The 27,353-nt window shown below is 35.8% G+C and overlaps 1 protein-coding gene across 29 annotated transcripts in view; it reads left to right on the top strand.

Moving 5' to 3' along the window:
* Positions 1-27,353, top strand: part of RIMS1 (regulating synaptic membrane exocytosis 1) — a 299,841-nt gene that overhangs the window by 242,794 nt on the left and 29,694 nt on the right. For 20 of the 29 annotated variants that reach the window (XM_088053101.1, XM_088053091.1, XM_088053103.1 and 17 more), the window contains one exon: positions 16,374-16,606. The exons of 7 other annotated variants lie outside the window; for them this stretch is intronic. In XM_088053101.1, coding sequence (XP_087909227.1) covers positions 16,374-16,606 — 233 coding nt within the window. Of the gene's footprint in view, positions 1-1,403; positions 1,762-11,917; positions 11,969-16,373; positions 16,607-27,353 lie in introns of those variants that run through there. 2 more of the 29 variants (XM_088053117.1, XM_088053109.1) reach the window with 2 other exon arrangements.

The raw sequence follows: 27,353 nt of genomic DNA, 5'->3' as shown, positions 1-27,353 counted from the left end.
ATCAAATACATCTTTCATCCTTGATACTAATCTGTTCTGGGGTTAGGGGTTTTTTAGATGCACAGATTGGTTTTTGTTTTCATTTAACCTGATGACAAAACTCTCTACAACTATAATGGCTGCAGGATTACCTTGGTAGTCTTTGATTATATCTGCCAGCTCCTGAACTGTCAAAAATTTGACTTTGGGTGTTGTAAAACACAAGAAGAATTAAGAACTATATAAAAAATAAAAATATCCCTACTAGGAAATCTGCCTGATATAAGTCTGGAAGGTATCATTTACCACTCAGAACACTTCTAGACAGACTCAGTGTCTGATAAGATCAGGTGCAGAAGTTTGATATGTTTATGCAAAAGGAAGGGATGTTAGGGAAATGCAGAAACTGCCCTCTGTGTTTGAGCAAAGTCCACCTCATTTTCTTTTCAAGGAATGTTCACAAGGATATTTAACATCCCATTTCAGATTGGTGGAGGTATAACCTGACAGCTGCAGTAATCCATGATCCAGCAGAACACTGCAGTGGAACTGTAAATGTATTTAAAGTAATTTCAATTCATGTCTTTAAATACTGCATTTCGTTGTGTTCTAGCTTTTCAGTATTTGACTCTTACAAGGGGCTTTTTTCATACCAAAATACCTTATTTCATAGACACAGAATTTTTCTCAACTTGGCCCACTCACAGTGTCTTTGTCAGGTTTGACAAAAACAGGATTTTTTTTTTCCCCATAAAAATGTGTAACAAATTTTATCAGAAATTTTCCTTGAGTTCAGAATATCTGATCATAAATATCAGGACTAGGAGAACCAATAACCTTGTGTGAGCCTGGCAAGGGCTAAACCTGAGGTCAAATTCTCAACTTCTTCCATTCTTAGGAACAGCAGAGCACTTTGGGTACAGGTGGGGTGACCTAATATACAAAGCCAAGTGTTTTTGCAATGAGAGTTCCAGCTCAGCTTTGCTCTAGAAGCAAGATGTAAATTAAAGTAAAAGCAAAGTAATGTGAGATGTAATTGGAATTCAGATGCCTTCCCTTTCTGATACTGTCTACAGAATCCATACCTCAGAAATCAGACATTTTATGGTTGCTTGCTTTTATCTTCTCTAAATTCAGGTAGTATTTCCATAGTAAACAAAATGTGCAGGAATAACATACAATGCAGTTTCTTCAGCAGAAATATGAGGAAGAAATGAAAAGATTTGGGACAGGGTTGATTGTATTAGAAACAATTTTTTTCATCTTGAGATTCATTCTGTGCAACTCTGGCTTTTAAAAGCTATGTATCTTCAGTGGAATTCTCCTAAAAATAGTTTTAATTAATTTCTAATAATATTATTAGGAATTAAACAATAAATAATAAAATAAAACAATAAAATAATATTATTTTATTGTTTTTTTAGCTTACCTAAGACACCATTAAAGAGAAGAAAACACCTGGTATCTTGGATGGTTCACCTCATCTTCAGACAGGTGTCGAAGGCAGGGGAATCATACTTTTCTAGCATTAATTGTTGAAGAAACCCCAGATGAATTGTTTAGATTGGTTGCTTTAATTTCTGACACTTAAGATTAAAAAGATTCTTTCTCTCAATTACTAATGTTTCTTTAAGGTCAGGGAATTAGAAGTTTTAAGTTCGAGTTGGATTATTAATTTGAAATTAAAATTTTACTTTTGCCCCTCCAAAGAACCCAATGTTGACACGAGCAGGATGGGATAGCATAGTTGAGCAGGAATGGTAGCATTTTTTTGTCTATCTGTTTTTGTCATTCTGAAACCACCTATCCAGCATCATCTTCATTTGGAAGTGTGTCAGGCCAGTGGCCATGGCAACTGTGTGAGCGTAATGTTACGTTTAAGGACTAAGTTTGTTGAACTGCCTTTTTTATGCACCTGCTTTTGTTCTCCAGATATATTCTAGAGATGAACCTAGTAAGCATATAGAAACTCAAAGGAGGTGGCTCAGTTCTAGCCATTTCATGAAATTAAGTCATTCAATAAGTATCCTTACTCTGAAGGTTCAGTCTGGGGTTCAGATTAGTAACCTGAAGTGATTGATGCAAGTTCTAAATATAAGTATATATAAGTATATAAATAAATATATAAAATAGCTTCTTGCTTTCTAATTTGTTTAGCATTTTCAGGTATGTGTTACAAAAAATGGCTTTGCATGGATAAGCTACTCTGTACATTAAATAACTCAAAACTCTTTCTAGTTACCGTCCTGGGAAGTCTGGTAAACTGCCATTGCTCTCTAGTTGGAAGTGCAGAAAAAAAATACCAGGAATACCAGAACAGCAAGTTCTGGGACTTTCGATTTGAATCAGAATCAGATTTGTGAATTTGGAGTTGGTGTGTATTTGTTGAGTGAAGCCAAATGACCAGTCCTTCTTTATGGTGATTTTCTTTCATCAGTCATGGTCTTTATGCATTCATAATGCAGTCACGCAGTACTTTGTGCCTGCATATGTTGAAGATTTTACTCCGTATGTCTCAAATATTTCTCACATCCTAAATGTAGCAGAATGAAATTTTCTCATGGTTTAATGCAAATGATTGATAAGTAAGAACCCATGATGATTAATCAGCATGATACAGGCTTGATCAGACAAAGACATTTGCTGACTTAATTAAAAATTATGCCAGATTATGTCATTGCAACACTTTTTGTTTGTAGCCTGTTTATGCAGGGATACCTGGACTTCTTGGTGCTTTTAAGTAGGGAATTTGTCCTGCATGGTAAAGGTGAGGTGGAGGCTTCTGTTTTGGAGGAATAACAAGCTACCATAAGGTGTTTCACCTAAATCTGATTTAATAAAATCTGCTAAATTTATGAAAGACTAAATAACTTTTTTTAAGGTGAATTTGTCTCACCGTATCTGGATTTCAAATTGCCCCTGCATTAGGAACATTACTGTTATCTCTCATTTTAAATTTCAAAACCACATCTTACTAATAATTGTATTTTTTTATCTTGATCAATCTGTGATATAATATCATTGTGTCTGTGCCAAATTTTAATCTGTTTCTACATGCTTTTTAAAATTGAATGCTTAACTGTAATTAAAATATTTTATAAGAGCTTATCAAGGAAAGAGGATAATGTAATGAGTTGCAACAGTGGATTTAAATCAGTTCTAATTTATTTCACATGTTGTGCCATGCCACTGAATTGCTTGTATCACAAACCCATAAATGTTTTTTGGGATTTATGTTCTCTGTATGTCACTGAAGTTTGTACTGTCAGGCTCTACCTGACAAACATTTTCTTCCCTGATTTCCAGAACAGAATATACAACTTTCATGTAGCTGTTCTTTCAGTACACTGATGCTTAACTCCAGTACACTTGAGCTTTGAAACAAGAGTAATGGAGTGGAGAAATGATGATTTGTGATCAAGTGAGGAGGTGGTTGGTGGATAGGCAATGGCTGCAGAGAGATGGAGAGATGGAGACAGCAAGGACCTCATAAACAGCAAAACTGGGCAGGCAGGAGCCACCAAGAGTTTATGGATATGGAAAAAGATGTGATTGAGAGAAGCGCATTTAGGGAAAGCTCTCATACCTTTTTCTGGGAAATCAGCACAAGTGTGTGGCTCTCTGGATGACCTGTGTTCTAAAGCACGGGGAACCAGCAAGAGGAATTAGAGGTTTGCTGTGCAGCTGCAGGGCTGTGGTCTCATCATGATCACAGAGACATGGTGGGATAGCTCTGGAGTGCTGCAGTCCATGGAAGCACAGGGCAGGATAGCAAGGAAGGGGTGTAGCCTTTCATGTGAGAGCATGAGAATATGCAGGGGGCTCTGCCTAGAGATGGGTGATGAACCAGCTGAGAGTTTATATGTGAAGATTAACGTCGGAGTTAGATGAAACCTTCTTCCTATTGTAGGTTCTGCTTTTTATGGAGAACTTAAATCATCCTGATATCTGATGGTTGAGCAATGCAGTAGGGGACAAGTAATCCAGGAGGTTTCTGTAGTGAATGACTGGATGGAAAGTCTGATGACTGGAGGGAAAGTCTGGAGGACTCAGCAGACATGATCTGATCTAGGAATATTTAAGTAAACTGGACATGTACAAATTATTAGCACATGACAAGGTGTACCCATGAATACTAAATGAGCTGGTGTTGACTGATGTCATTGAAGGGCCAATAATCTTTGGAAGGTGGCACTCAAGGGGATATTCTTGAAGACTGGGAGAAAAATCATCACTGCTATCTTCAAAAAGGGAAAGGGGTCTTGGAAACTGTAGGCCTTAGCTCAGTCTCTGGCTAGGTGATGGAACAAGTAATCCTAGAAACTATTTCCAAACATATGTGTAGAACAAGGGGATGATTGTGTATAGTCAGCATGAATTTATAAAGGGCAAATGGAGCCTGACCAGCCTGATGGCCTTCTTTCATTAGTTGACTAGCTTGATGGATGAGAGGACAATATCAGATGTTCTCTATCTTGTCTTTGGTAAGAAGTTCAACACCCTGTTCTAAAACACCCTCATAGACAAATTGAGGAAATAACAGCCTGGGTAAGTAAACAGTGAGGCAGATTAGAAACTGGCTGAATGCCAGGCTCAGGGGATTGTGACCTGTGACACAAAGTCCAGCTGGAGGCAAATAATTTGTGGTGTATGCCTGGGGTCAACATTATGGCAGTACTGTTTAACATCTTCATTAGTGTTTGGAATGATGGGGCAGAATACACCCTCAGCAGGTTTGCAGACAGCAGAAAACTGATAGGAATAGTTGATATACCAGGGGGATGTAACACTGTTGAGAAGGACCTCAGCAGGATGGAGAAATGGGCCATTAGGAACCTCATTAAGTTCAACAAAGGAAATGGAAAATCCTGCATCTGGGGAGCAGTAACCCCATGTGCCATTGTACCCTGGGGATTCACAGCTAGTTTGATACAAATTATAGCAGTGAGGGGCTAGAGAGAGTCTGAAGAGTCTTCTGACATCTTCTCAGGCTTCCCAGTCATGCTGCTTGTTACATCATAAATCTGTGTGATGTGAGTGGTGCAGTACGGTTGGTCACTCCTTCCCCACCCTCTCTTCAGACCAGGGCTGCAGCCACCCTTCTCAAAACACTGATTCACTAAAATGCAGCACTACTGCACCACAGAGAGCCAGCTGAGCCAGGTTTTACTTCATGTCATAGCAGTGAAAGAAAACAACACACCAAGGTTTTTCATGCATTTGATGAGACTGAGATCTGTGTTGAAATATAGAAACTCATTAATTTCATGTTAATTACAAAACTAATTAAAATCTTTACATTGAATTTATGCCACAGTGACTAAGGGTGTAGTCAAGATACTTAACTCATGAAAAAAAATGAAATGTGAAATATTTTAATTATTGATATAAATATTGCAAACGGAACTAGTGGAGGCAACAACAGAAGAACACTAAAGCTTGTTCATCAATAAAAGTATATCAACTGGAAAAATGGAAACAAATTCACAACTAATTTCAGACTGGCTTTGTGGAGGATATTCACTATGCCACACTCATTATGTAAACCTGGGAGAAGATCCTGAAAATGTGTGGAGTACAACAGACCTTTTGTCTGTTGTAAACCCTTTTTAAGTTTGATCTCATATTTCTAAACAAACCAGTGTAAGGACAAGTTCACCTTATATAAAGAAAGGACTGAACTATATAAATTTGCAGTGGAATATGCAGTGCTGGAGCCTAGCATAAGGGGCATCTGTTTCTGTATACTATTTAAAATTGGGTATTCCTAGGGTTTATAGCTCTCATTACTGGTATTGTGTATAAAAATAAAAGTTATTTTAATTATTCCAAGTGTTATCAACTCAGATCCTTGTTGGACAAAGGAGACACCATGTACTTAGAATCAAGGTGGTTCCTCATTCTTGGATTCTGAGAGCCTTCAAGCTGTTATATTAGAAGATATAGTAGATCATCTTGTGTGCTGTGTGTGCTGTGGCACTGCCAAACAGGTTTAAAAAAACCCAAAACCCTGCATGCCTAGCCAGGTGACCTCGTGTGCCATCAGGTAACAATGATCACAGTGCTCTGGCAGCGTGCTGAGCTGGGTCTGTTGCTCTGAAGTAGATGTTAGCAATATAGGAAAAGCTGGATCCTATCAACTACAAATCTCCACAGCTACACAGACAGTGGTGTGGCAAGATCAGTCTGCATCACTTTAAAAGCTGGTCCTCAAATGACATTTTCAAAGGGGTGTTTCCTGGGGTTCTGCTTAAATTCTGCCATGTGCAGCATTTCAAAGCATCACTGTGGAAGGTCTGTTCCATATTTGTCAGGCCTAAAGCACCACAGAGTCAATTACATTCCCACAGCAGCAGCAGAAATGATTAATTCTGCCACATATATATTCACTTATGAATCAGATCAACCTTTTCAGTTGTCACATTTATAAAGAATCTTGAACCAAGTTCTCATTTGCGATTTATCTTCCATATTATACCTGCTTCAAAGCCTGCATAGCTCAGATCTTGCAAATTTACAGATGGCTGCAGTTGCAGTTTATCAGCTGGGCTATGGATCACCAGAATCAATGCTTCAATATAATTTGTTTTTAATCAGCTGTCAAAGCGTCAGTGCAATGGTGCTCATTGAAAAGTTACTCTTTTCTTAATGTGAACTGGCATGGCTTTGGAGACATAATGTTCTCTTTCCTGAAGTTTCCATTTTTAATAGTCAAAATCCTAAGTTCCCATTTTTTTTTTAAATTATGTATCTGCAAATTGAACTTGACTTAAGAGTATTTATTGACCTGGATATTTCTTTCTCTTGACCAATTGTAGATCCTGCAATTTTCATGTGCAAGATTTTTTAAGATGAGTAGGCTGTATTTCTCATAAGTATGAAATCCTATCTCTTCTATGTATATTGGAATACCTCCTTTCTAAGAAAGAAATAGAGGTCCTAGAAGTAGTCTACACTAATTAAAGTAATTAGTATATTTACAATGAACTGTTTTGTTTGTATTAAAATGTACAAATAACAGTCTTTTTTTTCTGGATTGGAAATTTATAAGCCAAAATACAGTTTATAAGCCAAAAAACCAATGTGAATTTCACAGGAAAGTAAAAACCCGTGAAACTCTTTAACAAGTCAAGGTAGTGATGCATTTTTACAAGAATTAATGCACTTTTAATGGTTATTAATAACATTATGCTGTGGAACACATTGGCATTATGGTAACATTTTAAATCTGGGTTTAAAAAGAACAGTAGTTCATACCTTCATTTAAAAACAGGGAGACTTCTTTGTGTGCTTAACAAACTGATACCTTAATTCAGCTTCCTTCTAGAGGAGTAAATGATCTTTGCCAACACAGAGAGGTATTTTAAACAAAAATTTAAACTCCTTGTCTAGTTTTTATGTACACCAAAAGCTCAAGCTGATGGAAAACTTGTCAGTCTTCATGTAACTGTGCTGAGTAGCAGTAGTATGACTGCTACTTTGCTTAAAATACAACAATTAAAATAGAGAAACATGTATATAAGAACAAACAGTGCAGGTCTTGAAAGATGATACAGTTTTATTACAGTGCAAAATTAAATTTTTAGTTATTGCAAATTCCCTAGCAGGGTTAGCAAGGACTAAGAGCTTCACAGATGTGGACAATTGTGTTGTAGCTGTCATCTAAACTGATAAGTGAAGGAAGGTTCTTTTAAAACTTCAGGATGGTAATAGTGTTCATTTTTGCAAAAAAAAAAAGAGTATTTACATAGCAGAAAGCCTGATTTTGATGCGAAGCCATAGGGATAAAGCCTTATCTACACTTATTTAGAGAATGAGGCAGGAATTGTAGAAAGATAAAGAATGGTCTTCTCACTTGCCTAGTTTATTACTGCTCTGGGAAATTAGTCTCTGCCCCATAGTTTTTATGTGATTAGTGACAAGTCATTTCAGACATGTCTCTGGTGGTGGTTATATGCTTCCCATTGCACGGGAGTTTGTGTCTTGATGCTGTGGATTCAACATCCCCGTCATGTGCGAAGTTTGGAGCAAAACTCGCAAATGATTCTTTCAGGTATTTTCTCTACAAAAGTGGAGAGGACAGAGTGTTTTCTGGCTACAAATGATGAACTGAACATCTTTTAGGGGGATTATAATATAATACTTCTGATGGGACATTGAAAAGGTTTCTTTTGTTCAGTTTCCACAGGAATTTTTAGGAACTGTTTTGTTTTCAGAAAGAGTCATAAAAATAATTTATTCTTCAGTTTTCTTATTCTCTTTCTGCTTCTGAATCACCATGAACTGTTTCCTTCCAGGGATTATTGTCCATTATACTCTTTGTATTCCAGGCAGGTGACTTTGTCTTGAGCCTGATGGCCAACAAACTTGCAGCCTCCCTGCATCCTGGACAGTCTAGCTAATTTCTCCCAAATGCAGAATAGGCAAGAGGTGCAATTCCTGGGAAATACTGAATTTCTGCCTCTGACTTGGGGGCAAAATAGTAATATTCAGGAAATGTACAATCTATTTAGCAGCAGGGCCTATGAGTGAATGCAATGACACTTTGTAACAGGAAAGTTTCTTAACTTTAAGGTATCTTAAGAGTTGATCTCTTAGAAATCTCTTAACATGAGAGGTATGACTTGAAGTTGTTTTACCAAACTGACAGGTACTCAAAAGAATTGGCAGGTACTCTTTGTGCCAAATAGAAGGATCGACTCATTGGAATCTTTCAGTCAGGGACTAGCCTCTTCTCAAAGTGAAGTGAATTTGGTTTTGTTGTTTGTTCTGGGGTTTTGGTTTTGTTTTTTTCTTGTAATTTCCTTCAAAATGGCCAGGCAATCTGCCATGGTATATCAGCTGGAACTTAGAGCAGATAAAAGAAGAAATTCAACCATGGGCAGAAACCAGATATGGAAAATTTCCACCTAAATTTTTCATGTTTGACAAACAGAATAGATACAGGTAACACACAAGGCATTTTTTGTCTAAAATCTCCACAGTGCAAGCATCCACTGCAACAGTTGAAGTAAATTGCCAATCCTACTTTGATTCTGATTATCCAAATCACTGCAGCTAAAAACCAAACTCCAAAATAGTTTCATTTACTGTGCACTTCCCAGTTTCATTAAAGAGAAACTCACTGAGCATGTGCTGTGATTAGTTAATATTGCTGCTCAGGTGATCTGTCTTGGGGCAAGGACAGGCACTCTGATGTGACCTGAGTGACAACTTTTCCTGTTTCAGGGGGAAATAGAGGGCAGTAGCCTCCAAATTATTGCCATGAAGGCAATATAAATGAAAACATTTTAGATAAGCTGCTTAAAAAATATAAAATATCCTCTTTACCCCCAGAGAGTATATTACAGATGGAAACTTCTTGTTCTGAGGTCATTTATGTACAACACCAAGGTGAAGCCAGAGTAATTAATGTTCTAATTATTCATTATCTAAAGATAATGATTTTTGAAAATCCATCATTATAAACTGCTTTATGTATCTGTCAGAGAGGGAGGGAGATGGAGTCTTTAATCCCTTCAGAACATCTGCACATGAAAAATGTACTACGGAGCATTGCTTCTGCATTTTTAATTATCTAATTATGTTTCCTCTTTCAAAGGAGCTGTCATATCACCAGCAGTCTTTCTTAACAATTTGAAAAAGATGGAAAAATTATTTTAATTGGTTTTTCATTTAATTACCACAGTTGATAAAGATGAAACATAATCCATAAACTTTTAGTTTAAGGATATGATGATAATATTTTAAACAGGCAGTACTTGTTATTTTTAGATTAAAAAAAATGTAGGAAAATAGTTTTAGCCATGACTCAGACCTCAGAGTACTTCTTACTGGCTTTATCTTCATCTCAGTTTACCAAGTTTTAAAAAAAAATATCTGCATGTTTTTTATTAGCCCTGGCCTTGCACTGTCCCATTTAGCTTTTCAGGTTCTCCTCCTGCATTTCATATTTTGTTGCTATTGCCTGTTGCTATTACCTACTTTTGAAAAGGAGCTGTGAGCAATCTATTTGATATCAGTGATGTAGCATTTTTTGTGTGAAGAGCAGTGAGACTACAGGCACATCAGTACCTTGTGCTTTAGAGAAAAAGAAAAACAGCAGGGAAAATAATGTTTGTCCTGAATGTCATGCAAAGAAAGAAAAACTGGTGAATTCAGCTTTCTTGATACTGAAGAAAGCTTCCTTCAGTACTGAGCTACACATTTTTGTATTTGTCATACACATGCACATAACCCCAATATCTATTTTCTTGATACAGATTTAACATTTACATCCTTTCTATATTTGGTACATTTTAACATAAAATACATGAGGCCATGTGCAGTCAAGTCTGGGTCATTTGAGCTGTTTGCCCTTTGATTCACATGAGCCTTTCCATATCAGCTTTAATAGCAATAGTTAACCCTGAGCAGAGCCCCTGGGGTGGCTGCTTTTGTGTTGGCTTCATTTTATGATTCATGTAATTAGTTGGCTTCAGGCTGATGGTGCCTTGGGTATGTGCAGGCAGACACACGGGCTCCCACATATAGAGACAATTGCTCTGCTTGTTTCAGAGAATATAAATTAACTTGAAATGTTCATGGCCAATAATGAAAATCTGCTTATCTTTTGCTTGGAAAATAGTTTAAATCTGCTTATCTTTTGTAATGTTCAGACTCACTTTCTGAATTGTTATTCTTTTGTTTCATGGAGAAATGCTAGTTTTCCAAGTTTAAAAAAGAGAAATCTGTCAGAGATGTGAAGCTGGCACAATTCAGTGGGCAGTGTGCTCCTGAGAAAAGCATTTTCACAGCTCAGATTCTGATATACTGTATTCCAATATGGAAATTTTCTGATCTTCCAAAGTAGGATTTTAACCAATTAAGCTCCCAGAGGAGGCTGCTGCAACCAAATCTTCCCCAGCCCTTACCTCAGTGAGAGTTTGCACATTGAACAAACACAGTGGGGCTGGGGATGTGTCATCCCAGAGGGAGCAGCTGTGTCACTGAGTGGCACTTCTATGCAATATAAGAATATTGTCAGCAGCAGATATAACTTAAAAATGACTTACAAATCTTCAAATATCTTTATACACCAACAGGACTCTAATATGGTGACTTGACAGCAGAAGCAAGGGATTTTTTGTGATTCTGAAAGCTATTTCATAGATCTAGTATATGATCAATGTGCATGTTAAATCAATATGTAGTTCCAATTGGAACAGACTGTACAAAATTATTATTTGATTGAACCAACTTTTATGGTGTAAAAAATTCTTTTGACTAACTGGAGAGAATTACAATATGGGATATATGTTTTCCCTTTGGTTTTTAAAGCACCACGGTTCAATTAATTTATTAAATGCTAATAAATATAAATACTTATTAAAACTTGTACAGTATTTTATCGTGCAGAAAATGTTATATATAATATAAAATATAAATATTTTCTTAGAACAACAGAAATTCACAGATAAGTAATTGTTTGTATTTATTGATTATATATCATATAATACTAATAACAAGACACTTTTTTTTTAGAAATGTAATGTTTCTCATTATAAAAATACCTTCCCTTTGGTCCAGAGCTATTATGTGTTTAGGAGATTATTAATATTCATGGGCTACCTCATTGCAAAAGGGTGCCATAGGGGCTGTGAGTTAGTACGTGATGCTGCATTCAGCAGGAGAGAGGGGAAGCGCAGTAGCTTGTGCTGGTGAGGGCCAGGGATTCTGCTGAAAGATTCAAATTGCTGCAACTGTCTGCAAAGAACTTATAACATCATCTGCACAGCAAGGAATACAGGGCATCATTTATTTACTCATGGCTTGCATTATTGGGAAAATGGGTGGAGGGAAGATGAAGGCTCATGAAAATAAGCACCTAAAGTATTTTTTTATACATCGTCAGTAATTCTATGAGAAGGAAGGAAATGCTGTAATTTTAGCAATGGCTAATCATTTCAGATTTTTTCTGTGAAAGGATATACTTCCAGATATTACATAGGTGAGTTTATGGACAAGTATTTTTCTAGCTTTCTTACCACTGTCTTACTATCTTCCTTTTCCAGGTGGAATGTACAGGTATTTTATGTAATTACTGAGAGATACTGAGTGCAGATCTATACACCAATTTTCTCAAATCAAATTATTTGTCCCGTATGCTTTTATGGATCTTGAATGCATATATAGTAGTTATCTGTACATAGAAAGATATATGATTTAATACAGGTACTTGGCTTGATTTTAGTTCTGTATAGTTGTGTGCGCTCTACTTTAATATAACCAAGTATAATACACAGTGCTTTTGTAGTGTTCTCATAGAATTTGCTTCAGGGTTAATTTTTATGCTATCTTGTAATTCAAAATACTCTTTGAGTAAGTTTTTTGTCTTAATAGCTCGTTCCTTGTTCCCACAGATACAACTTTCAGGTAGGGATAGCTTGCAAAAGTGAATGTGTTGCTTTCTTTCAGAACTCTGATGGCTGACATGTGAATACAGTCTTGATGTTGCCTTATGTAGTTCAGATACAACTTTAGATGGGATCTGTCTCAACTGCATAAGTTTTGGAAGGAAATATAACTTTTTTCTCTTGGTAGAGGGAACAGTGTCTTCCCTGCTGATGCAGAAACCTGGGGGTAGTGTCTGACCCCAGTTCTGGGGAAGCTCCTCTGCTCTTGCTGGGGTTAGAGAGAGGTTAACTTCTTTAGAAGTTAACTAAAAAAAAAAGAAAAAAAAAAAAGGAGTCAAAAATCCAATTACTCTATTTCTATGCTGAATATCCATGAAGTAATACACAGGCCCATATAGATTGTCTTGTAACCATTCTTAATATGCACTTCAATTATGTTGTTATGACTGTGATTAGAAATTCTTAGAAATAACATAAGACTTTTGATGAACTATTCATCAGAAGAATTGCCAAGATCATAAAATAATTGTAAATAAAAATTTAGTAAATTAATTAATTTATGACTAAATGGACTATACTGAAAAATATGTTACTCTTAATTATCTTGCTACAGAAAACAATATTTATTTATTGTGTTATGATAACTAGGTTTAAATATAATTTAATAATTTACCAATTTTAGCCACAGGCCTGCAAAAACTTGCATCTGCATTTAAACAACTATGTTAATAATCCCAACAAATTTGGAAAACAAAAGAAAAAATTTAGTTATGCTATATAACAGTTAAATGCAAAGGGATATATTCATGCAGGTCTTTTTCTTGGTTGTGCTTCATAAATTAAACTCTAACAGTAGTGAAGAAAGCAAGAGTATGAGCTAGGAGCTTTTTCTTCAAGTGATAATCAGTAATGTAGTGGTAAAGCATTGTGTTTTAAAGGTACTCAATTAGATGGCATAAGAATGCTAAATTTTAAATGCCCCTTCTTTTGAGACTGTTTTAGTTAATGAAAAATAATAAGCTAGCACAGGGACTAGATGAATGCAAAGAAAGCTTAATGTTTGCTTTGTTATGACAACAGGAAGTATTGGACAGCTGTAAGATCCTGTCCCATTATGCCCGTTTCTAGCAAATTAATAGCTATTTTGTCCTAGTAAACTAGAACATATTTCCTAAGAATGTACGACTTCATATTTTCCAGGTAAAAGAAAGTATAAGATTAATTTGAATTCTAAATTTTGCGCTTTTTTATTTTTAATTAAAATAAATCTTCTAGTTCCCTCTACCTGTTGCAAAGAAACAAAAATGAAATCTATATGAGTCTGTGGAAAAAGCAATTTTTCTATTATTCAAACTTTCCATGCTCCCTGAATTAGTGAATTCATGTGTCAAAAATGTTTTTTTCCCAAAAGTTACAATACTGTCTTTTATTGTTTCTCAGCTAATGGACATCACTGCCTCCTAAATACATATTAAATAAAGTGAGATTAGAGCATTTTGGGTACAATGTAAAAAAAAGAAAAGTGAAAGTTGGCATTAAACATTGTGATTTTTCTATTTAGTATTATATTCATAAACACCTGAAATTCAGCAGAGCAAATTCATTTGTATGGTAAATAATTCTTTATTTGCAGGGCAGATTTTATAGTCCATTGAACTTTAGTGCTGGAAATTATAGGTTTATAGATTAGTATGTTAGCATGTTAATATGGTTCAAATGTCAACAGATGCCCTCAAAAGAAGTATTTTCGGTTTCTTTCCTCTCTCTTACTGACATATTGATGCATAAACTCAAGAATTGACAGAATTGACAATTCCAAGGCTTAAAAATGGGGACAAAATTACTACAGAAGGCTTTGTGTCGGGGCCATTGTTGACATCATAGAAACATTCACTGAAATCCAATTCCAAGTGCTGTTGGAAAAAAATTATCCACTTGGAAAGGATTTGTCCATGTCTAATCAAAGTAGGAAACAGGATGAAAATGAGGCCTGTGTGATTCCACCCTCTCCTTGAAATAGTGAAGTGTCTCTTGCTCCACAGAAGAAACAGTTAACAGTGTTGCCTTCTATCACCCTAGAGACCTTTTCTTTGGTATTTGTATATGTGTGGAAGATGGTATTTTTTGAGTTTTGCTGGGTTTTTTCACCAGCTAAAATTCTTCCTGGAATGATTGAATATGTTTGTGTGTGTGCTCACATTTATGTGAGAGTGTGTGTGCTGGGGGAGAACGGTGATAAAAGACAAAGGAATTCTAGACAGAAACATCAAAATATGTACGTCTTCTTTTTTTGCCTTGCAAACTCAAAAGCCAGTCAGTAAAGTTTCTCTGGGACAGGAGGGGACATGACAGAACATGTTTTAAGCTCAGAGTACCTCAGGTAGTCCACTAAAATATGTTCTTGAATACTTTAGTGCATCAAGCAGCTTGTTCTGTTTGACAGAATAGGTGATTTTTTTATCTGAGCTCAACAGGAGCAGATTATAAGTGCTGAAGATAAAATCCTCTATGTAGAGGTTGATTGTGATCTTGCTATTAAGTGTTGTCTATTCAAAGACTTCACTTTTCCAACTTCTATTTTTATGTGCTCTTACCTATGGTCACACATTAGTAACTCTTGGTAACTGCCAGTGAAACAGGGCTACACTGTTATAATTACATTTTAGGGATACACTTTTTTATACTTTCCTGGACCTGTCTTGGGACAGGACTGATTCAAATTCCAGCAGGGCCCAGATCCATGGAAGTTACAGGATATCATATTTTCTTCCGTTTCTCCCCTCACTTTTCTCTGGCCTGATTTCCTATCTCTCTGAAACTTGCCATGACATAAAGAAGCCTCTAACACCACTCTTTCTAATTTTGACTTTGGCAGAGGGAGTGAGGGGTGGGTGGGAATGGGGACAAGAGCAGGCCATTGCATCTGCTGGGGAGGAATATTGCTGGGAGAGATGGAAGGACTGTTGGTTGACAAACAAGCTTGACTTCAAAATACTTAAAAAACTGAAAAAAAAAAAATCCTAAAATAGCATGTAGTAGCAGTAGGTCTACTAATCAGCAATAAAAGGTCAAGGAATTTCCTGCACGCCTGGCTGATTTAACAACTGCATCTGAAGTGAGTCCAGTGCAACTTAGATTTCTGTGTCTCTACAGAGTGGCAACTAACTTTATCTTGCCATTAGAGCTAGGGCATTGCTTGGTCACAGCAGACTTAGGAGTGAGTATTAGCATGTCCTGTGTGTATTTGAGACTGTTTTCTAAAACGTGTTTGTGAACACTTTATCCTGCCTCTATACACTGGAGCAGAAAAAGGATTTTTATGGAAACATTCAAATGCAATTCAGCAGCTAAAGGAACTCAAACAGGACTGACAGAGTGATCAATTTTTGTCAGTCAATGAAAATTCTAGTTATTTGGGATTTTGCCTCAAAATTATTTTGCCTTCATACTGTGATTATTGCACTTACTTTTAATGAAGTGAGAGACTGAAGACCTAAAAAATACTATTATTATATTATCTCTGTGAAAAGTATGAAAATTTAGATGATGATATCTTCATTTCTGTTAGGTCTTAAGGCTTTGATGAGCACTACTGATAAGATGCATGTGTTAAACTGCTGGCCCATGATAATTTTCTTTGGTTGTAAAATTACTGTTTTATTTGTTTCTGTATTGTGGAGATATAGACAGGAAGGCTTCACATAACTTTTAAATGTTTCTCTGTCACTCTGAAAAACATGAGGAAGTGTTCATTTTATTTATTTCCCTCAAAGAAGTGGAGAACAAACAATAGTATTGGAAATACATACTCTGAGGAGCATCAAATTAAGCTTTTACTTATAACCAAATAAATAATAACTTATACTTGCAGCCAAAAAAACCAAGTAAATGGAAGCGTATCAAGACTTAAAATTAATTTACTGAAAAAATAGAAAAAGGCTTTTGTAAATGCTGTTACACAGACAAATTAACATGTTTGTTTTTACTTTGTAACTGTAGTACATTTACTCCTAAAATGCAAGGCAGACGGATGGGGACTTCAGGGAGAATCACTAAGAGCACAAGTGTGAGCGGAGAGATGTATAAGCTGGAGCACATTGATGGGAGTCAGTCGGACACGGCTGTCGGCATGGTTGGAACAGGTGGGAAGAAAAGGCGTTCCAGCTTTAGTGCCAAAGTGGTGGCCATAGTGTCTCGAAGGAGCAGAAGCACATCTCAACTTAGTCAAACAGGTGAGTGAGACACACACTCTTTGGAAACAGGACTCTCACCAAACACGGTTTACCATAATTTCATCTGTGGCATCTGTGTTACATGTATATGCATATAAACCACTCAAGAGAGAAGATTTTCCAGCTGTAAATAAATTTCTGAGATATTTATTTTCTTTGATTATTAAACATCTGCAAGAAACAATATACAAATGTATTTTAGAATATGTGGCATAGTTACTTTCGGACCTGATCAATGAAAACTGTTGTGTCTTAGAAGCCTTGTTTACAGGTAGGCCAGGAAATGCAGAGACATATGTCGGTATCAGCAGTGGATAATGGTTTGCTAAGATCAGCTTTTCATGTGTAGGAAATTTCTTTTAACAGAAGAGTTGAGTATGAGTGTGGGAACTGAAATCTGAGCAAATGAATGGCAGTTATGCAACTCAGATACGAGGTGGTACCTGCAGTGGCATAAAATACATTTTAAAAAAATACCTTTGTTTTTTAGGTTGAGAATTAATCCAGTACTTTTTTTATTTTTTTTTAAGTAATACTGGCAAATTGGGGTCAGTGATTTCAAATAAATTAGATGACAACATGATGCTTCATTAGGAGCATAAGCCTTCCAGCTCTCTATCGTGACTCCAGAAATCTTAAAAGCTTCATATCAGCGTAGCCTCCAGGAACAAAATCTCATACAGAAAGATACAAAAGGGAAGAAGAATGTTTTAAAGTCCTCGACCTGCTCCTGAGCCCCAATGAAGACTTCTGCTTTTGTCTTCAGTGGGAGCAGGACCTGACCCTAAGGGTTCTTTCTTACTAAAAGAAAGAAAACAAAGAGGAAAAGCTTCAGACTAGTATGCAATGCACTCATATTTCAGCATTTCTCTCACATAGGGTATCTAAACTAAGGTAAGTAACAATATTGTTTATTTATATCATTAAATGTTTCCCCCCTTTCCCCTGGTTTTCTTTGATTGCCAGATGAGCAGTAGAATTAATCCTTTCACAATTAAAGCCTGGTCAGCTTTAACAAAAACCTTGTTACACTTTACTATTAATGAATTTTAAGCCAGAGAGTATATAAGCATGCAGTTGAACCAAATGGTAAATGAAACTGGTGTATTTGAGGCCCAGAACTGTAATTAATACTGTGTTGTTCAAGAATGCACTGTGACTAAGTATGAGACTAGAATATAGGTAGTTGTATGCAGTAAAATGCTATTTTAGGTGTATCAGAATTGCGTGCTCTGTACTAAAAATAATAAAAAGTGGTTTTGTAATATAGAAAGGATTTATACGCTGATATTTTAGTCCACTTAAAAACTGATCTGTGACTTCCAAGCACTTCTCAGTATCATCTATTTAAAGCTCATATTTTCCTGATCTTCACAGAAAGGTACTATAACTCTCCAAGTTTTGCATAGTGTAAATTTCAAAACAATAGGAATTTTGCAAGGAATGGAACTTCTAAAGTTTTAATGAAGCTCAAAGAGCAAATCAAATAGGAAAAACACGATTACATAAAACAGTTCAGAATGATTTTACTTTGTCTTGTGACTCAGGCTAAGAGTGGCATAATCTGTGGCATAATCAGAGCAAATAAAATGTGTCACTTTTTTTCAGTTACTGATTTTGAATTTTGTCAAAAATCAGTGAATTAAATTAACACACTTTTTAGAACAATATATGCATGAGATTGGATAGATTTTTGCAAATGACATTGTTGGAGATTAAATACTCATGTCCTAAATCAGGGACCCACTTCCCTTCTTTCCTATATTGTACAAGATAAGAGGAGCAACATAAAAATGTCTATTTCATTTTAATGTGTTGTGCAACTTACCAACGTCTCCACTATTGAGAATTATAGAAAATTTCTGTTATGACAATATAATAGATACTGAGTACTTCTTTAAAAGTTATTATGTGAAAATTGGTTCTAAGAGCCAAGGTCTGAAATTTTGGAACTGATGTGAAAATTTATGGGCCTCCAAAAGTGGTACCAAGTAGGAACATTTGGAACAGATCTTCAGAAACTGGAGGTGTGCTGTTGATGCTGTATATGTATTTTAAAGGAAGTATAAAAATACAGAAATTAATGTGTTGCCTCCATAGGTTGTTCAGGTCTTATTTCTAGGACTTGCATGATTCTAAGTAAGGGAAGCATGACACAGATAGTTATTTGTTTCTGAAAACTCAGAAGATCAGAAAGATCCGGCAACAACTGACAGAACAAGAGGACACAGTCTCAAGCTGCGCCAAGGGAAATACTGGTTGGATATTAGGAAAAAGTTTTTCACAGAAAGGGTGATAAAGTACAGGAATGGTTTGCCTGGGGAGGTGGTGGAATCACCACCCCTGTATGTATTTAACAAAAGACTGGATGTGGCACTGAGTGCCATGGTATAGTTGAGGTGTTAGGTCTGGGTTGGACTTGATGATCTTGAAGGTCTCTTCCAACCTCGCGGTTCTGTGATTCTGTGGTTTTCTGAAATAAAAAATGTATTTTGAAAAGCGTATTTTCTACATTTATATGCATTGAGAAGATCTGAAATTCTAGTTTACTCTGTATTCAAAACCATCACACTTTTTTCACTTGAAGAAATGGTCAAAAAGGGCTGAATTCAAATTTTGTAGATAATTCTTCCTTTTAGCATGCTGCATGGGTTTGATGTTATATGAGAATGGAAACCGTATATATGGAACTGCTCTAAGGTAGCTATTATTTATAAGATTTGATTTTCTATTCAGCTGAAAAAGGAGTGTGTCTGTGAGCCTTTGCACACATGTTCATGTCTATGCATACACACGTGGATTTCTTTGCACATATGGAGCAGATCCACTTTCATGTTGCAGTTGGAAGGACCAATAATAATTATTTTACACACCCTGCTCAATGCTGTTAGAAAATATTTATTCAGAATATGTGCCTTGCAGATGATCAGTGAAAGAGTTGGTCTCTATTTTCATGTAGATCTGCAATGAAATGATATATTTTTGCTGCACCTTCCTTTTATGTTTAAGATTTCATAATACTTTTAACTGTTGTAACTGTTCTGTGAAATCCCTACTTACCATGTATTTGTTCATTGTGCCCACAATTGGATAGATTAGATAGTTCACCAGAAAAAGCTTTTAATCTTCTGACAATATTCCTAATGAAAATCCAGCTCTTCTTATGTTATTACAGTTAAAAAGGAGAAAAGAAAAAGGGGAAAAAAAAGGAGTAAAACTCCTAAAATGACCACAGAAAATTGAAAATAGGTCCAGGCATACATAACCATTTTAGTTATAATGCAACTTTTCTAGCTCTCTTTGTCAGCCTTATTTTGGTAAATAAATATATACAGAATAAATATGTAACTGCAAATATTCTGAATACAGTAACTAAACTTTTAATCACAGGAATATCATAGAAAACTATATTAGGATAAGAAATCATCATCAGTTGTCTTGATTTTGTGTCACAACACTCTATTCCCTTCTATGGAAAATCTTATCTTGTAGTTTCCATACCACTGACTGACTGAGGCCAATACTGATCAAACTGCATTTTGATTTGGGGTTCTAGGTTTGTTTTGAATGAGATGAAAATTTCTGTAATCAGAGGGAAGAATTTTGTCACAGAATTTGTACTGTATATAGAGACATAATAATGCATTTCTAAGTGGATAGGGGCAGTAGGAGGGGTATAATCAGTAAAATGAATTCTGGAAAGAAGGAAAATCTCCATCTCAGATAAACAGAAGTATTCCCATCCCTGGATCCCTCTCATTTCTCCTAGTACATGCAGACATGTGCCTTAAGAAAGCAAAAGAGTTCCTCCCTTTTGCTTTCTACCCCCTGCTCAGCAGATAGTTCTTCAGAAAGATCATCTATTTGTAGAAGCATACTTTTCTTTAAGTGCCAGCTGTGGCTTGCAACTATTTTGACACAGATGAAAGTGAAAGAGATAGAGAGAAGGAGAGTTAAGGAGCTTAGAATAATGGGAAGCATTTCTAGTTTGACATTACACTGATACCAGCTCAATTTTCTAAAGGGAAGTACCTTGCCATGTTTATGGTTTGAACCACAATGAGATTTTTCTATGTAAGAATCGAAGTTATTTGCTTTTCATCTTCTGTTGGTGAAGTTCAACATCAGCAACCTAAAATGAAGCCATAGGCATTAATGTTTCAGAGACAGATTACCATGAAGCAGAGCTGAAATCAAGTGTTGCCACAAGGTGAATACAGTATGAAGAAAAATTCTTTTCACTTATGTGTGTCTCTGAAGTGGATTCTTGGAGGCAGTCTTGAAGTGTTTGTCTGCTTCCCTCAGGAAGTAACTTGCAACCTGAGCAAAAACAATATTGTACACCGTATTTCCCTATGTAAAAAATATAATTTCCTGCTAATTTCCTGTATATTTAATGTCATTTTCTCTAATTTGCCCTGTAAAGAAGTGGCTTTCTCTATGTTCTTTTGAATTAAGCTCCAAATTCCCAATTTCAGATAAGATAGTATCTTCTAAAGAAATTGTCACTGAGCAGTAAAGTTCTGATAACTGTGCACCCCACAGTATATATATGCTCTTTTTTGTGAGCTCACTGCAGCTTAAAGATCTCTTCTTCATCCAATTGATTGCCCCACATTTCACCTTCCAAGATGTCTTTCTCTCATGGTTGGATGACTGAAGTTAAGATAAAGATTTAGAAAAGAAAACCTCGCCCATTACTCTGTTGATGGAGAGTATGATGGCTCACTGGAGGTACTTAATGACTGTTAAGCATCCCTATGTTGTGCAAAAAATAACCTTGCTTGGAAAACATGGAAATTTAAGCAAAGTAATGCTTAAATTGAGCCTTCCAGGCTCAGAGCCACCTCATTTCACAGTAGACATTGCCATTTAAAAAACAAAACAAAACAAAAACCCAAACAAAACAAAACACAAACAAACCAACAAAACAAACAATCAAAAAACAGCTCCCCTGCCTCACCTTCTCCCCTCCCCCCCCGAGTCTGGTTATCTGTTCTTAATTTTCTCAGTCTTTTTCTTTTTTTGGAAATGCTGGTAAAACTATTTTTCTGTCCATCCTTGTAGTAATTTAATGGTAAAATGAGAGATTTCCTATAGGTCTAGATAGTATGGACAGAAAGAGCATATAATAAATAAGAAATAAAATACACTAGAGGGTGAAGGCCTTTGGGATAAGGATGGTTTGTTTGTTGTCTTTCTTAAGAACAGCATTGCTGCTTTGCATAATTCTGTTACTTTTCTAGAAGGGTTGTGACATGGTTTTCATGCAGTAGTCAGGCTATTTTTCTCTCCTGACATTTCATATTGGTTGCTTGATTGATTGAATGACAAGGATGCATTTCTGAGCATGATTCTTTTACCTTGTAACGTGACTTTAGTTTTTATTACTGTAGTGAAAGAAACTGTACTTATAGGATAAGGAATGAGTGGTAGACAAAAGTTTAAAGTACTTATTTTATCTAGAATTCAATAAACCATCAATTATTATTAGATTGGCTAGAAAACATGAGAATCAGTAAGGAATACTGGATGTCAGGAAGAAACCGGCTAGGAGGGAGGCATCAACTGGTTTTATTGAAACAAGCCAGAGAATGTCTATTAGTTGAATTTTAAGACAAGACCACAGGCAGATTTTGTTAATATTTCATTGAGATTCAGTGTTTATGCTGCTAGAATCTGATGATGAAGCTGATTTAGAAAGTATGTCAGTTCCTGGTAATCTAGGGGAAGGACTTTTGGGGATGGTCCTGTGCTGGGCCACGAGTGGCTCAATGATCCTTGTGGATCCCTTCCAACTCAGCTTATTCTGCGGTTATTCTGTGTTTCAGTGACAGATGAACTTAAGGATAGAATAGCTTTTCTGAGTAGCACTCAGAAAAACTGTGACAATGCAGATTGCAAATTGATTCCTTTTGGAATGAGTAATGAAAATTTTCAGATTAAAAAAAAAACAAACACAGAAGAGTTTTTGAATCTAAAGGACAGCATTATCAGAAGCTGTTACAATAACAAATAGGTATAAATTGGTTACAAATAAATTTTATATTTGTATCAAAATTGCAATAAAGTCTCTAGCAGTCAGAACAGAGGGAGAAGTACCTTTAAACTTTCAGAGCATTTAGAACAATAGGGAAAGAGCCCTTTTTCTTGTTTCCTTCTTATCTAACCTAATACCTTTCATAGTATTTCTTTTCTGATATTACTTTTTTGTATTGCCATGTCTTGTTCATCCAAGCAAAATGCTACAAAATACCAGATTTTCTAATGGTAGATTGAGAAGATTAGCTTGGAATTCAGAGTTAACATATAACAATAGTCTTACAGCTATAGAATTACCTCACAGGTTTAACCTGGTCTACTGTATTTCACACGTTGTTCTCTGTTTTTTTAGAGGAGCGTTTCCAAGTACTTGCTTGTGTTGGGCATTGATCTCTGCAAGAATGCTTCATATTTACACATGAGCTTCTTTACCTGCAGATATCTCTGTTTTGTTATCTTTAGTTTGTATGGTTTGAAAATATTTTCCTTAACTTCAGACTGTGTGTATTTGAAAAGTTTCAGCAGCCTAGCAGAAGTGTGGTGGTCTGTCCTGCAGCTCCCTCATAAGCCTAGCTTGTCTGTTCAGGATTATCTCTGTGGGAGTCTTCTCTGGGCTGGGTTTTTTGCCAAAGCAGGCCCTCAGAGCTTGCTCTGCATAGTTGTGATGATCTATGAGGATAATGGCTCTGTTGCACAAAAAGAAGAATGTAGAAAGACTGACATTAAGGATTTATCTTCTCAGCCAATCTAAAACAAGTTTGTAGTGAGGCAGCAGGGATGGCCATGGTGCTTTAGGGATGGTGACAGGATCTGGGCTCTGCACCTGACACCCAACAGCAACCCTGGTCCCAGCAAAAACTGAGCTGCTCCTGCACCCAAATGTTTCTGCAGCAAGAGGGGGAGGGGGAGGGTGATGAGAAAGCAGATGAAGAATACTGAAAACAAAGAAAAATACCTGATAATTTTCATAAGAGGAACTCTTGGCTCTAATAATGATACTCAATTCTTTGAAACTCTTGAGTGAATGTAAGCATGTTCTCTTTTATTTACTGTTGCCGTCTTGCTGAGGAATTCACTACCCATAATAGAAACACGGTTCACTTCCAGTTACTCATGTTCCAAAAGATTTCCTAATAAGGGCTAGTATTTCCAAAGTCCCAGTGCTCTGCTGAGTTAGTGTTACATGTGGTTCCTTTCCTTTTTCCTGAAATGCAAATTGTGACTTTTTCTCCTGCTATGCTGTTGCTTGACTTGAACTCAAAAGTATTGCTCTGCTTTTGTATTTGCAACTGTTCCCTAGATTTTTAAATAGAGATATAACTGCAGCAATAACTTTCTTAGGGTTATTTCCAATATGTAAGTGGCGTGGGGTTTAGGAAAATTTATATCTTTCTGAAAGTATAATCTTGATTATGCCTAAACTATGTCATGCATGTCTTGTATAATTTCAAAATATATCAAATGTATTTAATAAGTGTAGCTTCACTGCTATGTTTATGTTATATTTTCTTATGAAAGGTCTTAGAAAAAGGTCTACTTACAGTTCTGACTATATTTAACTGAGCTCTGTTTAAAGATTTTTATTTGCTTCCTTATCTGATTCACACTGTGTTCACAAGCTCTACACTGTGTAAGTATAAACACAGAGTTGAAATAATACCAAAGTTATGACAGAAAAAGGAAATAGAGTGGTGCCAAAGGACTACCAAGAGGGAAAAAAATTGTATTAACTTCACATAAAGAATTTCTATGTAGATGCCTCTCTTTAAGAGAATGTCAATCTAAAACTTCAATTTTATTACTCTTCATATGCTTTTTTCCTGATTAGGTCCACAGATTGTGTTCTGGAACTTGTAGAAAGTTTTTGAGTACCTGCAGTCATTCAGAGGAAAAATGCTCTTCCTCTGTGGCACAGGAATTCATTCCTTATTCATGGAAGAATAAAGCCCTCTTTTTTTAGAGTCAGATGATTGAGCTTAATTTGGATAGACCAGATTTTTTTTTCCTTTCAGAAGCAGTCCTTTTCTTATCTAAAACTTGATTTTTCAATTTTTAATTGAGATAACCTGTTCAACAAAGTTTTTCAGGTACAGGTATCATATGGAGGGCTAAGATGTATGTAGTTTGGTATATTTTAGAAAATAAAACTGACTTTGTAAAAAATTTGGGTTGGTGGGGTTTTTTCGGTTTTCTTTTGGTTTTGTTTTATTTTGTTTTTTTATGGTTTTGGGGTTTTTTGTTTCATTTATAGAACATTTTTCAAAATCATACATTTGATGATAAGGTATCAGTGGGCTGAGTTTAAAAAAAGGTTAATTTAGTGAATCCAAAGAAGCATTAGACTTAGAGACATTATTTCAATTTTATTAGGAATTTTAGATGCGAATGGGAAGATAAGCTTTGATAGTTTTTTCAGTAATTTTTTTTTTTTTTGCTGGGAATAGAACTATTAGCTGCAGAATCCGAATAAAAAGCAATAAACCTAACCTAAGACACAAAACTGTTGTTTTTAAGAGATTTTCAGGGAAAATAACAATTGTGATGATGGTAATAATAATAATAATAATAAAGCTTGCTGCTTTTACTGCAGCTGATTATGTTAGTGTATTTATAAAAATAGCTGTATAAGTCTGCAATACAGCGAATGGCCCTTAGGTACTCCAAATTCTGTATAATAAGTAATGAAATATGCAGAACTCAGTAGTTATGGGAAAATATTCATAAAAAAATTTAAAAATTATAATTTTTCTGCAATTTATTAAGGTAGATGAAAAATAATTTCCTATATAAAAGTTTATGATTCAATCTTGAAAAGACAAAATTTAGCTTGAGTATTTCCTAAAATATTAATAAATATGAATGACATTTTTAAACAAAATGCTAACAGTGTCAGAGCAGGTATCAGTTCAAAAAACATTTTGATGTTGCTGAATCTGTTTTTTTCCCTTAAAAATTTTCAGATGAAAACTTTCTCTCAGCTTTGCAGGACCCTCTTAGTAAATAGTCTCTCCAGTACAAGCTTTGCATATGGATAGGAAAGAGTCTGAGCACACCTGAGGCACACTCCCAAAAGCAACTCCCTTCTCCAGGGCTTTTCAGGTATCAAGAAGGGAGGTTGGGTTCAGCTGGCTGAGACCCAGCTGACAGCAGCATTACAGGACACGAGGGAACAGAAGATAAACAGGGACAGGCACTGGCCGTGGTCCCACACGCACCAGTCAGGCAGTGTTTCTGCTCCCCAGGGCTATTGGCCAGTCCAATGTTGATTTTGTTTCCAAGAAGAGAAGGAGCAGCAGTTTAATGTAAACTGTGTGACAAAGGAATTAGATCCCTGACTGTATAACTTTTATTACCCAGCGTACTCTTCATACTTTAGATGGCATATAAATTAAATTAACATAAGTAATAACCACTTTGGCGAGTCTTAAAATAGAACAAAGATAGAAGATACGAAAACAAGCACCTCATATTACTTTTTAGTCCAAACATGCTTCCTAACAAAGGAAGGGACACACAAAGGAAAGGGAAAAGGAGTACTGAGGCGCCCAATTAATTTCTCCTTCTTCAGTACAAAGCTTGGCTCTTCAGTGGCATCTGCTCGCACTTCATGCATAAACGCAGCTGATGAGCAGTGGCTTTTATCCCCTGGAAATGCCTGCAGCCTCTGCTTGTGAATGGCTTTCACCAAAACATGCCAGAAGTGACTGCTTTCTCAGCAAACCAGTCAGTCACTAGAGAGAATTTACAGGTTCATATTTGAGTATATCCTTTTATTTTTATGCTGTCTTTTCCTTCGTACATGTACTGATATTTAAAGTATTTAAATTAAAATTTGAGTGATTTTTGACCACTCCATTTTACTAGCCAGTTTATTGCATGTTAAGTTTTCTTAAAATTGCCGAGGAAAGACAAAGGAAAAAAAAAAATCCCAGGAAGTCAGAGATGATGGGATCTGTACTTCACTGGCATGTCGTCAAAGTAAAATTATTATTTTATCAACTGTGGCATATTTTTACCATTTTCATTAGGTTTTTGATTGTTCTGCCAGCTTTTCATTATTTTGATAAGCAATTTTTAGAAGTGGTTTCCATATAACTTCCAAAAGGGGTCCAATAGTGAAAAGTGATGTTTGTTTATATCTGTATTGATGTCTATGGTGGTGTTACATGCTAAGTATGTTCATTTTTTGGTGTAACTTACTCTGAATATGGCATGAAATACTATGTAATGCTGAATGTTTCCTTTTGTACAAACCTCAGTATAGTTACATAGACCTCAGTAACAGTATGTGTGGCCTCTGTGTATCCTCAGGTCTTTCTCAGAATTTACTTGCTTGCTTGCTTGAATTTACTGAAATTGGACAATTTGTTTAAATTTTCAGACTGAAATCTACAAATATTTATCTGCAGTGCCATAAAATTAAGACATTCAAAAGACTGAAAGATTAAACTACAGTATTTGTTCAATGAACTGTTGTGGTTTTATCCTCAAAGTTACCTTGAGATTTGCTTTGAAATTACTTAATATTTATAGACATACTTGATGCTCACAGACAGACACTCACATGTAGTTTACTTCATTTATTCATACAGCCATTTTTCATAATGCAAAAATTCAGTTTCTGGTGCCTAATCACTTCAAAAGGTTCACTTCACCAGGAATCTTAGAAATGAGATGTTTTAATTCTTGGAAGCTCTAGATGTCT

This window comes from Pseudopodoces humilis, chromosome 3 (assembly GCF_049639895.1).
Source record: "Pseudopodoces humilis isolate 2021_Gansu_Grassland_sample_001 chromosome 3, ASM4963989v1, whole genome shotgun sequence".
In the NCBI taxonomy this organism is placed as follows: Eukaryota; Metazoa; Chordata; class Aves; order Passeriformes; family Paridae; genus Pseudopodoces; species Pseudopodoces humilis.
This window is presented reverse-complemented; position numbering and strand designations above follow the sequence as displayed.